The following is a 13,864-nucleotide window of genomic DNA, read 5'->3' as shown; positions in this document are numbered from 1 at the left end:
GATTAAAGTATATATATATATATATATATATATATATATATATATATATATATATATATATATATATATATATATATATATATATATATAGCGGCTGGATAGCTCAGTTGATAATGCATCGGTTTGGCATATGGGAGACGAGGGTTCGAAGCCCACTTGTGGCAGAGAAAATGAGCACAATGACATCATCCAGTGTGGGTCCTTGGGCAAGACCCTTCACGCTAATGCCTACCTCATACAATGATGAGAGACAATAAATGGAATGACATGCCGGCTCAGACGTCGCCCGGCCAAACAAGGTCTGCGTCAAGTGCTGGGGAACCAGAGCACCCTGATGAAAAATGGGCTACTGGAACAAAGCGGAGATGGACGAGATGCGATAACATGGCTCTGTTGGAATGCTACTACTCAAGCAACCCTAGTCAGAGGGGTTACATGCGGAGAATGGGGGCTGAATGGTTACTTCGAAACCCACAGTCACGGTTGACCACGAAACAACGAGTAGCTCAGTGTTCCAATATCCACAAACGGCAATTGCTATCACAACTTGAGATTGATGAGGTACAACACAAATTCCGAGGTGAAGGGCCCCAGGCTGCCACATCACAGGAAGAGGTTCAACCAGAGATTGGGAGGCAAGCCCCAATGAATAATGAGATTGGGAAGCCAGCCCCAATAAATGAAATGCTGAGCGAGGCAGCAAATGAACTGAGAGATAAGATCATGGCAAGAATGAAAACTGGGCAACGAAGGCACCGATTACAACGGCTATGTGAAGTACCACCTGAAAGTCTCATGGAAACTGTGAATGCAGCACTGAGAACGATCCCGACCGGAACGATCACGGAAACCAATGAGCTGATATACACCTCAGCATCAGTGATCCTAGACATGCTTGGCTACAAGAGCAACCATGAGAGCCACGAGATTCATTACCCACCATGGAAAAGACGGTTGGAGGCCAAGATCAAGGCGGCTCGGAAAGATGTGAGTCAATTGACGGAGACCCAGAGAGGTGTGAATAAAAGGCCAATACCCAAGAGGTACATGCAGATAACCATACCTGAAGCACTCGAAACTGCCAAACAAAGGCTCCAGGCCTTGGCCAGTCGCCTAAAGAGGTACACGAAAGAGAATGAGGCCAGAAGAATAAACAGGCTGTTCGCAACACAACCTGCGTAAGTGTACGCTCAGTGGCAGGGTTCTAACAGCAGAGCAGACCCTCCAAGGCTGGAAACTGAAAGATACTGGAAAGGCATATGGGAGAAGGAGGTCGCACATAACAGCAGTGCACAATGGCTGGTGACTCTGAAAGAGGAGCACAGCAACCTCCCTGAACAGAACCCAGTTACCATCACAGCGGCAGATATACAAGGAAGAGTCTCAGGTATGAAAAACTGGACGGCACCAGGCCCGGATATGGTCCACACCTACTGGCTAAAGAAACTCACAGCTCTCCACGAGAGCCTAGCAGCACAAATGAACCAGCTGCTGATGGATGGGACTCACCCAGGATGGCTAACCGAAGGGCGAACAATCCTGATCATGAAGGATTCCTCAAAGGGTGCAGTTCCTTCCAACTATCGGCCAATAACCTGTCTCTCCACAACATAGAAGCTCATGTCAGGCATCATTGCGGCTAAGATAATTGGACACATGGATCAATACATGAGCAAAGCACAGAAAGGCATTAGTAGAGATACTAGAGGTGCCAAACATCAGCTGCTGGTTGACAGAACAGTCGCTCAAGACTGCAGGTCCCGACATACCAACCTGTGCACAGCCTGGATTGATTACAAGAAAGCATATGACTCGATGCCACACACATGGATCAATGAATACTTGGAGTTGTATAAGGTCAACAGGACCCTGAGAGCCTTCGTTGCAAACTCGATGAGGATGTGGAAAACCACACTTGAAGCCAATGGCAAGCCACTAACGCAAGTGTCCATCAAATGTGGCATATACCAAGGTGATGCACTCTCCCCACTGCTGTTCTGCATAGGACTGAACCCCCTCAGCCAGATAATCGCCAAGACAGGCTATGGATACCGCCTCAGAAATGGAGCTACGATCAGTCACCTCCTCTACATGGATGACATCAAGCTGTATGCTAAGAGCGAAAGGGACATAGACTCCCTGATCCACACAACCAGGATCTACAGCAGTGATATCGGAATGTCATTCGGGCTGGAGAAATGTAGTCGGATGGTGACTAAGAGGGGCAAGGTAGTTCACACTGAAGGGGTCTCACTCCCTGAAGGAACAATAGCAGACATTGAAAACAGCTACAAGTACCTCGGTATACCACAGGCCAATGGCAACCTCGAATTAGCAACAAGGAAAGCGGCTACGACCAAATACCTCCAGCGGGTGAGGCAAGTCCTCAGAAGCCAGCTCAATGGCAAGAACAAGACCCGGGCAATAAACAGCTATGCCCTGCCAGTGATCAAATACCCTGCAGGAATAATAAGGTGGCCAAAGGAAGAGATTCAGACCACGGATGTTAAGACCCGAAAACTCCTCACCATGCACGGAGGGTTCCATCCCAAGTCCAGCACCCTGAGACTGTACACAAGCCGTAAGGAAGGAGGCCGGGGACTAGTGAGTGTGAGAGCCACTGTCCAGGATGAAACATCCAAGCTCCATGAATACATCAAAGAGAAGGCTCCAACGGATGATGTACTCAGAGAATGTCTCAGTCAATGGGGAACAGAGGATGAGGTGCTGGAAGAGGGACAATCATGGGAGGAAAAGCCCCTACACGGGATGTACCACCGAACCATAGCAGAAGTGGCTGATCTCAAGAAGTCCTATCAGTGGCTAGAGAGGGCTGGCCTAAAGGACAGCACAGAGGCACTCATCCTGGCTGCCCAAGAGCAGGCCCTGAACACTAGAGCCATAGAGGCAGGGATATACCACACCAGACAAGACCCAAGGTGTAGGTTGTGCAAAGAGGCACCTGAGACAATCCAACACGTAACTGCAGGGTGTAAGATGCTGGCAGGGAAAGCCTACGTGGAGCGCCATAACCAGGTGGCTGGCATAGTCTACCGAAACATCTGTGCGGAGTATGGACTGGAAACCCCAAGGTCAAAATGGGAAACACCTCCCAAGGTGGTGGAGAATGACCGAGCAAAAATCCTGTGGGACTTCCAGATACAGACTGACAAGATGGTAATGGCCAACCAACCAGATATCGTGGTCATAGATAAAGGGGAAAGGAAAGCCGTTGTCGTGGATGTAGCGGTCCCGAGTGATGGGAACATCAGAAAGAAGGAACATGAGAAAATCGAGAAATACCAAGGGCTCAGAGAGGAGCTGGAGAGAGCCTGGAAGGTAAAGGTGACAGTCGTGCCTGTGGTGGTCGGAGCACTTGGGGCAGTGACCCCCAAACTCGACGAGTGGTTGCAACAGATCCCGGGAACAACATCGGATATCTCGGTCCAGAAAAGCGCAGTGCTGGGAACAGCACGGATACTGCGCAGAACCCTCAAGCTTCCTGGCCTCTGGTAGAGGACCCGAGCTGAAATGGGGACAGACACCACCCATGGTGGGTGAGACGAGGATTTTTATATATATATATACAGTAAAGTCTCGTTATATCGATATCGGTTATATCGATAGTACCGCTTATTACGATACTATTTCTATGAACGTAAGAAGAAAATTACATGCGCGCAGGATCGGATATATCGATAGTCCGGTTATATCGATATTTTTTCGGACTCCCGAGAATATCGACATAACGAGACTTTACTGTATATATATATATATATATATATATATATATATATATATATATATATATATATATATATATAGATAGATATAGATAGATATAGATATATATATACAGTAAAGTCTCGTTATATCGATATATATATATATATATACACACCTAGGGACAATTTGCGGTGGTCAATCTGCCTGCCATGCATGTTTTTGGAGAGTGGGAGGAAACCGGAGGACCCGGAGAAAACCCACGCGGGTCCGGGGAGAACATGCAAACTCCACACAGCCGGTGTGCTAACCACTCGACTACCGGGCCGCCGTATATATATATATATATATATATATATATATATATATATATATATATATATATATATATATACAGTAAAGTCTCGTTATATCGATATTCAAGGGAGTCCGAAAAAATATCGATATAACCGGGACTATCGATATATCCGACCCTGTTTGCATGTAATTTTCTCCGTGCGTGCATAGAAATAATATCGATATAACCGGGACTATCGATATATCCGATATCGATATAACGAGACTTTACTGTATATATATATAATGTATGAAGTATGTATACGTGTGTAGGTGTGTGTGTGTGCGTGTCTGCGTGTACTGGTATGTGTGTGCGTGTGAATGTGTGTGTGTTTGTGTTCCTGTGACAAACTTACTGTCATATCCTTAAATACATGTACATCCCGTGCCACATAGCAAGCTATCAAAAGAAACTGTCAACAATCAAGTTTTTTAAAATGTGAGATTCATCAAGAAAGCGTAATGTTAAATAATGTACGCGCTCCTTGAGTTTGAATGGTGACGTTATACGAGGCAGCGCGACACCTGGCGGCAAATATTTATTTATTTTTTTATTTTTTTTTTTTTTTTTCATTTTTCTGTTGGAGAATGTTTTTATGTTCTTCCATAAATGAGACCCCAAACGTACTTCATCCCATTTTCAGAACAGTGGATGTGTAAAATAGTGACACTTTCAAACTACTTAATTACAAAAATTGCATTTTACTTTTCGATTGTGCAATGGCAATGATACTTTGTGTATCTTTTGATTAGGTACGATTAATTTACAAACACTATCCAGGGCATGAAGCTGAAACTAAAACATCCCTGAAAATAGTTACGGTCTACAAATTCTAAGTTATTTTCCCCTCCCCTGGTTTATGTGACGCGTTACTGCACAGTTCAAGGTGCGTCATGCAGGACACCGAGACGTTTTTTCTTCTCGACTCCAGTGCACAAACATACAGCTTAATGCGACCACTGTTCCCCTTTTTATGGGGCTCACCATGGCGACCGAGCGCAGGGCTCAGAAATGCGCTGTTGCATCAATGGAGTGGGAGGATGAGGAGTTAACCCGTGAGAATGAAGAGCTGCTAGACGTCTGCTCAAATTCTGTCTGAAAGCGCTCAAGCGGGCTTCGGAATACAAATATATTTGGCTCCCTCTATATCTATCATCTCGCAGTCACTAGCAACAAGAGCAACGGTCACCGCCGGGTTAAATATGAAGGGGAAAATGAAGATGAAAAAGGGGACAACTAAAAACCAAACTCCACCAATTTATTTAAAACAGGGCACATGCCTCTGCACTCCCCACTGAATATTTTCCGCTTGCCGGCCGGAGATTTGGCTCTCTCCCCCTGCTTAAAATGTGATTGATGGCCCCTGCCTCCGCTCCCGGTTCGACACAAAACTACGCAGCACAGCCATCTGCCCGCTCTTTGTATAAAAGCAACCAGGCTGAGGCGCAAAAGCTATTGATTTTTACGCACTCGGTATAAAGACTCCCTTTTCAACATGTGACCAAATGAGTCCGTATGTTTCCGAACAGGCTCAAAGGCGCTTTAAAGCAGTAAAATTTGGCCCGAGCATTCTCTTAAAAGTCCCCGCGCGAAGAAAAACCACCATGAGCTGTGCATGCAGTGCTTACCTCATCTCATGTTCGGCAAAGCATCCAGCAAAGCATCAATATTGTCGACTCGTGGAAATGCTTGTCTCTTTTCCCTGCGACTGGCTGCTGCTCGCGAAGATTTTCTTTCCTCTGACTCAACTGAGCACCAGCTCTCCTCTGCGCTCGCTATTATTTTCGCTAAAATATATGAAAATTTATGCAAATGAAAATCAGCACTAACTGTTCGTCTCTTGTTATACTTGGGGATGATTTTCCCCCTCTCTCCTGACTCTCTTTTTTTTTCTTTTGCATGATAAAACAGAGTCCCCCAGCAGGGAACTTGGGGGCATTTTACAACAAACAAATAAATAAACACATCATATATCTGACAGTGGCCCTTTGATTGCTGTGATTTTGTATATGCGCTTAGTTGTATTTTGTATGCGGCGGCACGTGCCTGGTGGCTGCCCAAGATGCACTGAAAAGGCGCCGGGTGCACAGAACATCAGTAATTTGGACTGAAATCCTCACTGTATATATTAATGAATAGTGGGCCTCATGGTTCTACAGCCGAACCTGCTTATTCAATGTAAACAAATGCACGAGGCGCCCTCCGTTTTTGAGCCAGGTCCAAATTAAATCTACTGGGATGGATGGGTCATTGGCATGGACTATACAGAGGCCCTTTGCAGTCTCATATTTGCCCTTTAAATCCCTTTTTTAGCGTTACTTGTTGCGTCATCTTTGATTCTGAGAGCTTTGGAGACACTGTTTGGGGTTAATGCGTAACATGTTCCACAAATCCGGCTGGCTTGCTGGACTTCACCTGGCAGATGGGCAAACTGAGCGTCGTGGAATGCAGATGCAGACACCCAATGAGTTGGGGGTGGGGGAGGGTTCTTTGAGAAATCAAGAATTCTCATGGTCACCTTGAGAGGCTGTGGTTGTTTTGGAGCCTTTAAAGGAGGTGAATCCAAACAACTAGGATCACTACTGTATTACTGTATATAGCATTGACTGCTGTCATATATAATATACATATATATATATTTAACTGTTTAACTGTTTAGACAGCTGAGAATTTTTTGTTTTGTTTTTTACAGAAATACACACACACAATTTTTGGTTGGATAGATTTTTCTTGTCTAATAAATTAAAGGTGAAGATTTGCCCTTGTATATATATATATATATTGATGTACAAAACATTGATGTACCGAACTGTGTAGAAGTTATTATTATTATTATTATTATTATTATTATTATTATTATTATTATCGTTGTTGTGAGCATTACAGTCATCCACAACCATATATGAAAATGACATCAACTGCTATTTCATTGAGTGAATTCAATCATAAGGTTAGATGTAAAACTCGTTTCTTGTTTTTGTCTCACTTCGTGTACATTGAAAATTTACTGACACGTTATTCTAGGATTTTCTGGTGTCAGCTGGAGCAGTTGCAATTTATGCTATCTTCAATATTGAAGGTTTACTTTCTTCCAAAACTTCCACGTATCAATAATTCTTTAGATTATTGTAATCGGGCCTGTTTTAGCATGATACAACGTAATATGAAATGAACCCCGCTGGGCGTCATAGTTGCATATTGGGGAGCGCTCGTGGTCGGATAGAAAACGTGGAATGTTGTTTCAGCTATCAGGACATTCAATTAGTAGGGGTTGGGATTGGATAACGAACCCTGACAAGGGATCGCTCCACCAAAATGTAGGAAATTAAATGATTTCTGGCGATTATATAATTAGTGAATGAAAGTCCCTCCTTCACGTCATTTTCACCATGCTGGTTTTCGTTGGCCGATTCGTCACTCTACCTAGACACGAACAGAAGCAACGACCACTGCAAAAATGGTTGCGGGCAAAGTATGGACAGATTTCATATTAATCATGTATTCGATTTAATTCGGTGGAATGGATTGAAGACAAACATGCGAGTCTTGTTAGAGGTTTGGCTCTGCGAATATACAAAGTGAAGCCTAATACTGTAATTGTTTTATATATCATCAAAAGAAATGTACAGTAGTTGATTAAATAGTTTCTAATCGTTTGCAAAACGCTGCACTTTTTTGGGTGATGCAATTTACGTTTGCTCAAGGTTGTTTTTAATGCAAGGCTTGGCCATCAAGAATTAAGAAGCCTATATGTTGATTCATTCTTCTATGATGCAATCAAGCTAAACGAGGAGATCATTAGAACTGTTAATGGGTTAAGTAAACTGTTACCCTGAAGCAAACACGTGTCAAATGTACTTAAAAATAGGTTTAATCGCTCCATTAAATGTAATAATAAAACACTAGTGTTAACATTAATTTATACAATGTATTAATATTAATTTATACAATTGGATTGGATTGGATTGGATATGCCTTTAGTAGTCTCACAGTGGAGAAATTTACATTTCACAGCAGCAAAGCAATACATATTTTTACGTGAACAAAATATTTTGTTGGATAGGGTGTGTGACAAGATTAGAGAATTTGAAAAATATGTAATTATGAATATCAGTGAGACAAAACGTCTTATTATTATTATTATTATTATTATTATTATTATTATTATTATTATTATTATTATTATTATTATTATTATTATTATTATTATTATTATTATTATTATTATTGAATAACAATATTTTGTAAGGTGTCTTTTTAAGTACTGCTCGTGCTCGTGCGTTTTACGAGGGAATGTTTTGGTTTATGGGTTACGATGGTGGCGCACGTGTAATTGATTAGAATTCGTGGGTATATTTTGTCCAAGCAGAGCTCACGCATTATTTACTACTCTGGTTTTGTTGGGGCTGCAATTAAGAATAAACCAATAGTAACACCCGGAAAGAGATGTGGTGAGCCCGGAGCGATGCAGCTCGTGCCTGTCAATCATTCCGCCGCCAGCCAATTGGTGGCGAGGAAAGGGGTAAACATCCGTGAGTCCTCGTTCTCTGGGGACACGGTGGTTGAGGATGGGAAGGGGCGGGACATGATGGCCCGGCCTGGGAGAGAGAGCAAGAAAGGGAGAACAAGCGAATGAGAGAGGAGGCTACTGAGCAGCGCCTTCCACTGTTCCTACGGATTGTACTTGAAGTGGAGTTTGCGGTTTGGCAGCTTAAAATATATCAAAACGGAACAAAGACTTCTTGTTGCCAAAAAAAGAAGAGAGAGAAGGAGAAATCTGACTGAATTAGAAAGGACTTCGCCAATATTTTTTATCATCCAAGGGGAACATAAACCGGGAGACGGTGGACAATTTGCAAGCCTTTTTTCTTGACCACCAAAACTTTGTTTGAGACGACTCTTTTTGCAATTTATATTTGAATTTTAATGTCCACATTTTCACCCGCCAAACTTTGGACACGGACTGCACATGTTTTAAAAGGACTTTCGAAAAGCGGGACTTTGTATTCGTCCATCTCTACGCACAGCCGCCCAAATGCTGTAAATGCACGCGGATTTTATTCAGATTTTTCCCAAAACGTCGATTTGGCGTTTTTACGCACGTATTGTGTGTGGCAAGACATACTTTTAGAAGTTTGAATAATTCATGAGCTATAATTTGCCCGCACGAAAGAAGTGAGTGAAGAAAGGGAGGGGGAACCACCACCATATTCATAAGGCTCGACGGAATGGCCACCACGGCTTCCAATCCGTATCTGGGCAGCAATAGCATCCTATCGTCGGGCTCCATCGTGCACTCTGATTCGGGAGGTGGTGGCATGCAGCCGGGAAGCGCTGCCGTTACCTCGGGCTCTGGGGGCTACAGGGGAGACCCTTCGATTAAGATGGTGCAAAGTGACTTTATGCAAGGCGCCATGGCAGCGAGCAACGGTGGACACATGCTGAGCCATGCCCACCAGTGGGTGACCTCCCTCCCGCACGCCGCCGCCGCAGCAGCGGCCGCCGCGGTGGCCGCCGCCGAAGCCGGCTCCCCGTGGTCGTCGAGCCCGGTCGGCATGAGCGCGAGTCCGCAGCAGCAAGACGTGAAAAGCTCGGCCAGAGACGACCTGCACACCGGCACCGCGCTGCACCACCGACCGCCGGTGCCGCCTCACTTAACGGCCCACCAGACTCACGCGGGGGCTTGGGCCAGCACCACGGCGGCGCACATCAATTCCATTCCGGGCGGGCAGCAGCAGCAGCAGCAGCAGCAGTCGCTCCTCTACTCTCAGACGGGGGGTTTCACTGTGAATGGCATGCTGAGCCCGGGGAGCCAAAGCCTGGTGCACCCGGGCTTGGTGAGGGGCGACACCCCGGATCTGGACCACGGCTCGCACCACCACCACCATCACCAGCATCACCCGCACCACCAGCACCACGGCGGAGTGAACAGCCACGACCCGCACTCGGACGACGACACGCCGACCTCGGACGACTTGGAGCAGTTTGCCAAGCAGTTTAAGCAGCGGAGGATCAAGCTAGGCTTCACGCAGGCGGACGTGGGCCTGGCGCTGGGCACCCTGTACGGCAACGTCTTCTCACAGACGACCATCTGCAGGTTCGAGGCCTTGCAGCTCAGTTTCAAGAACATGTGTAAGCTCAAGCCGCTGCTGAACAAGTGGCTGGAGGAGGCCGACTCTTCCACCGGCAGCCCCACCAGCATCGACAAGATCGCCGCGCAGGGGAGGAAGAGGAAGAAGCGCACGTCCATCGAGGTGAGCGTCAAAGGGGCCCTGGAGAGTCACTTCCTCAAGTGTCCAAAGCCCTCGGCCCAGGAAATCACCACACTTGCGGACAACCTGCAACTGGAGAAGGAGGTGGTCCGAGTGTGGTTTTGCAATAGGAGACAGAAGGAAAAGCGGATGACGCCCCCAGGAGTGGCGCAGACGCCGGAGGATGTGTACTCTCAGGTCGGCAATGTGAGTGCAGAAACACCGCCCCCTCCATGGACTGCAAACGAATGTTCGGTGAAACATAGAACAGCACAGCAGAATACTTGAGTTACAATTACACTGATTACGCAAAAAAAAACACACGTGCAGACTATCGCCAGGATAGCAGCATTTTGATTCTATGATTGTGAATGAGACTGCAAAAAATGTGATATCTATTTTTCAGCAGAGAAAGAGAGAGCGATAAAAACAAAGAGAACCTTGAGCCACTTTACTCCCAACCCCCTTCAACACAAACGCATCTTCTTCAGGGCCCTGAAATGTCTTAACCTAAAAGGTTCCTTCTGCTTGTTTCTTTCAGGGGCATTTTTTAGTAGATTACTTAAAAGATGCAAGTGAGGCGAGCGACCAGAGGGTGACAACTACAAGTTCATTCCACCAGGTAATTTTGGCGCATTGAGAAACATCAAGATACCCCCTCCCCACCACCACCAAGACAACACACCTCCTACCACCGTAACAAAGTGTTGTTTTGATGCCGAAGCCCCCTCATGTCCCCCTGTGTCCCCCTCCAAAGCAACGACCACTGTCCTGTGTGATGGAGACAAAGGGCCCAGCTTTTTTGTACACATTTCCGCGGATGACAGTCCCGAACGACACCCACCAAGCTTTCTTGTATTTGTCACCCACATTCGAAGGATCAGGGATTTTTTTCCACGACCAAAAAAAAAAAAAAAAAAAGACCGGAAGTGGACTGCTCCCTAAACTCGTCTGATCTCAAAGATCATTTCGGCTGGCTGGCTTTTTCTTTTTCATTTTTATTTAATGGACATTGTCGTCGTGGTGGATTCTTTTTTTGCCCCAGTTTCTATATTGTAACAAAACAGACATTTGATAATGAAAAAAAAAAAACTTCTGCTACATTTATTTGACGAGGGAGTGAAAAAAATAGAAAAAAAATCCAAGTGGGAGTGGGTGCTCCGGAAATATTATAATGCTGCCCTTTCTAAGCAGTAGTCTGGTAGGTTTTAATAAACAACTCTGTAAAGCCGGCAATATAGATCACTAGATCAGATACTGATCGTAATTATTTACTTTATATTTTTCATCAGAATGACGTTTGTTTTACTATTTTATTCGGAATATCTATGAATTATTCCAGACAGTAATTTATTTCCTCCCCTCCCCCCTCTCCCATGGACTTGTGTGAGATGCTTTCTTGTTATATTTTCTCTTTCCTCTTATTATTTTTAATTGTTTTTTTTATTTTTTTTTATTCAGGAGGAGCACAAATTATCACAACCTGCCGTGTTGGTATATTTTGATGTTGATCATTTTATTGTAATTTAATTTCAGTTGTGGTTCCATACGAGCTGATTGAGACACAATAAATTTGTTAGAATGAAATTGAGCCATGTTGTGTGTTAAATGTGCGTTTATTATTATTATTATTATTATTATTATTATTATTATTATTATTATTATTATTATTATTATTATTATTATTATTATTATTATTATTGCAGTGTATTCTTCTTCTTGATAAATATGGTGACGGGCAATATTGCTTATCAGCATTTTGGAATGTGAAATACACATAAAATGTCGAGTTTATATCAAACGCGTGCTCTAAAATAGTTGGATCTGGGTTGGCGTTGATGAAACTGCGTTTAAAAAGAAACAAAGCACTGGTTTGTTTACACGTGGGACCTCTTCAGGCTCAATAACGTCCCAACTTGTTCATGTGGCCCATTTGGGTTTTGCACAGTTGTGGGAAAGTGTGAGGATTTCTAGGATGAAATAAGAATGTGCGATGACGCTTTCTTATTTAAAAAGGTGTACTGTATTTATCTGGTGCTTTTCCACCAAATTCCAATCGAACGTAGAGAGTGTTGTATTTATTATTGAGGTCAGTGATAAATTTCAACTGCTGAAGACCAAATTCTGATTAATTTGGTGCTCCTCGTTTGTTTTCGTGTAGCGCTGAATATGACACTTCTGAGCAGCACTGGTATAGTGAGTCGTGTATCTTAATGGCTTGTTTTCTATGAGCTTTTTTAACTTTTCACTCTCACCGTTTACCAAAAGACATAGAACGTGTCCTTGTGACGTACGTTTTGAATTTCGCGGATGAATTCCCGCACGAGTTGCTTAGCAACCAAATTCAATTATCACATCGCAACACTTCTTTGTCTGGTTATTGGAGATGTGGCACATCCTATTTGGGAGTCTTGCAAAACTTTAGTTTTCTCTCTATTTCGAATCACGAACGGTTTTTGCTACATATTTTCAACCAGGTGTTTCGCCCTCAACTTCAAGTCCAAATAGTGTCATAGTTTCTGGTGCTTTTTGGCCATTTCCAATTGAGTGCAGTCAGCCAACTTGCCAACAGCTCACTGAGCTGCCTGCCACAGGATCATTTTGCACGCACGAGTAAAGCAGCATGCCTTGCTTGTACACAAATACGCCAATCTGGTGAGATATTCAAACGTGCCCGACACAAAACCACGCTTCAAATCTCATAATGGGTTTTGATCCGCCTATTCTGCAACAGCTTTGGCTTTTTTCATGGCTCTCCAAGCCTATCTTGGCAGCGGTGTGTGTGCGCTTGCGTGGGTGCGTGCTGGTGAGGCCATGGGAGCCCAAAAATCGAGCGGCTGTGTCACACCTTCATGCCCTGAACACGACTTTGTCAGTGATCTGCGGGCATATTGCGCGGAAAGCAAACTTTTAAACACCTAATGGCTGCTAATATTTCAATCAGCCTACGACAGGAAGTCGCTGCTGCGCGTGTCATAAGAAATAATTAGCCCGATTAATATTTTATCTATGCTCTTTAGCAACAACGTAAAGGCCGTGTTACACCACGCGACATGAATATTAAATAGGGCCAATTAATTATTAGGTCCCGATAAGGTTGATTTTGGCGTACTATTATTGAATACATATTCAATTATACAGCATGGGTTTGCAAGTCATCAGTGTCCCCCTTTGGAAATATATATTCAATTCACGTGGAGAGACGAATTACTAAATTGTCCAAGTCTTCTAAAAACAAAGAACAAAACCCGCATATTGGAGGATACTCTCGTTGTTCTTTATTTATTTCAGTATTTTTATTTATTTATTTATTTATTTATTTATTTATTTATTTATTTATTTATTTATTTATTTTTACTGTGCCGTTACTGTGACGTTTCGCCTCCTATAGGAGGCGAAATGTCCGAAACCTTCAAATTTGTACAGATGACGGCTGAAGAAACCTTCTCATCGATGGACCACTCCTGTACGACTGAGCGCTTACACAGACGTGTGCTATAGTTGTATGCGAAACCCTTAGCACTCACCTCCTGCCAAACTGTTTCACAACAGC

At 43.9% G+C, this 13,864-nt stretch overlaps 1 protein-coding gene across 2 annotated transcripts; it reads left to right on the top strand.

Moving 5' to 3' along the window:
- Positions 1-8,714: 8,714 nt before the first annotated feature.
- Positions 8,715-11,902, top strand: pou3f3b (POU class 3 homeobox 3b). Of its 2 annotated transcripts, none has more exons than XM_088996921.1 (2): positions 8,715-10,509; positions 10,853-11,902. In XM_088996921.1, exons 1-2 carry the CDS (start codon positions 9,289-9,291, stop codon positions 10,949-10,951), a joined length of 1,320 nt encoding a protein of 439 aa, XP_088853047.1. In that variant the 5' UTR covers positions 8,715-9,288; the 3' UTR covers positions 10,952-11,902. The 2 variants fall into 2 exon arrangements, with proteins under 2 accessions (XP_088853047.1, XP_088852962.1); XM_088996836.1 differs by having other exon boundaries at positions 8,715-10,518.
- Positions 11,903-13,864: the final 1,962 nt, after the last annotated feature.

The sequence above is a fragment of the Hippocampus bargibanti genome, linkage group LG01 (genome assembly GCF_051943395.1).
Source record: "Hippocampus bargibanti isolate YZ-2025 linkage group LG01, ASM5194339v1, whole genome shotgun sequence".
NCBI lineage: Eukaryota > Metazoa > Chordata > Actinopteri > Syngnathiformes > Syngnathidae > Hippocampus > Hippocampus bargibanti.
This window is presented reverse-complemented; position numbering and strand designations above follow the sequence as displayed.

Coding starts and splice junctions, on each gene's coding strand:
- pou3f3b (XM_088996836.1), top strand. CDS start 9,289: ATGGCCACCACGGCTTCCAATCCGTATCTGGGCAGCAATAGCATCCTA. Junction 10,519..10,852: donor TGTACTCTCAGGTCGGCAAT/GTGAGTGCAGAA, acceptor TGTTTCTTTCAG/GGGCATTTTTTAGTAGATTA.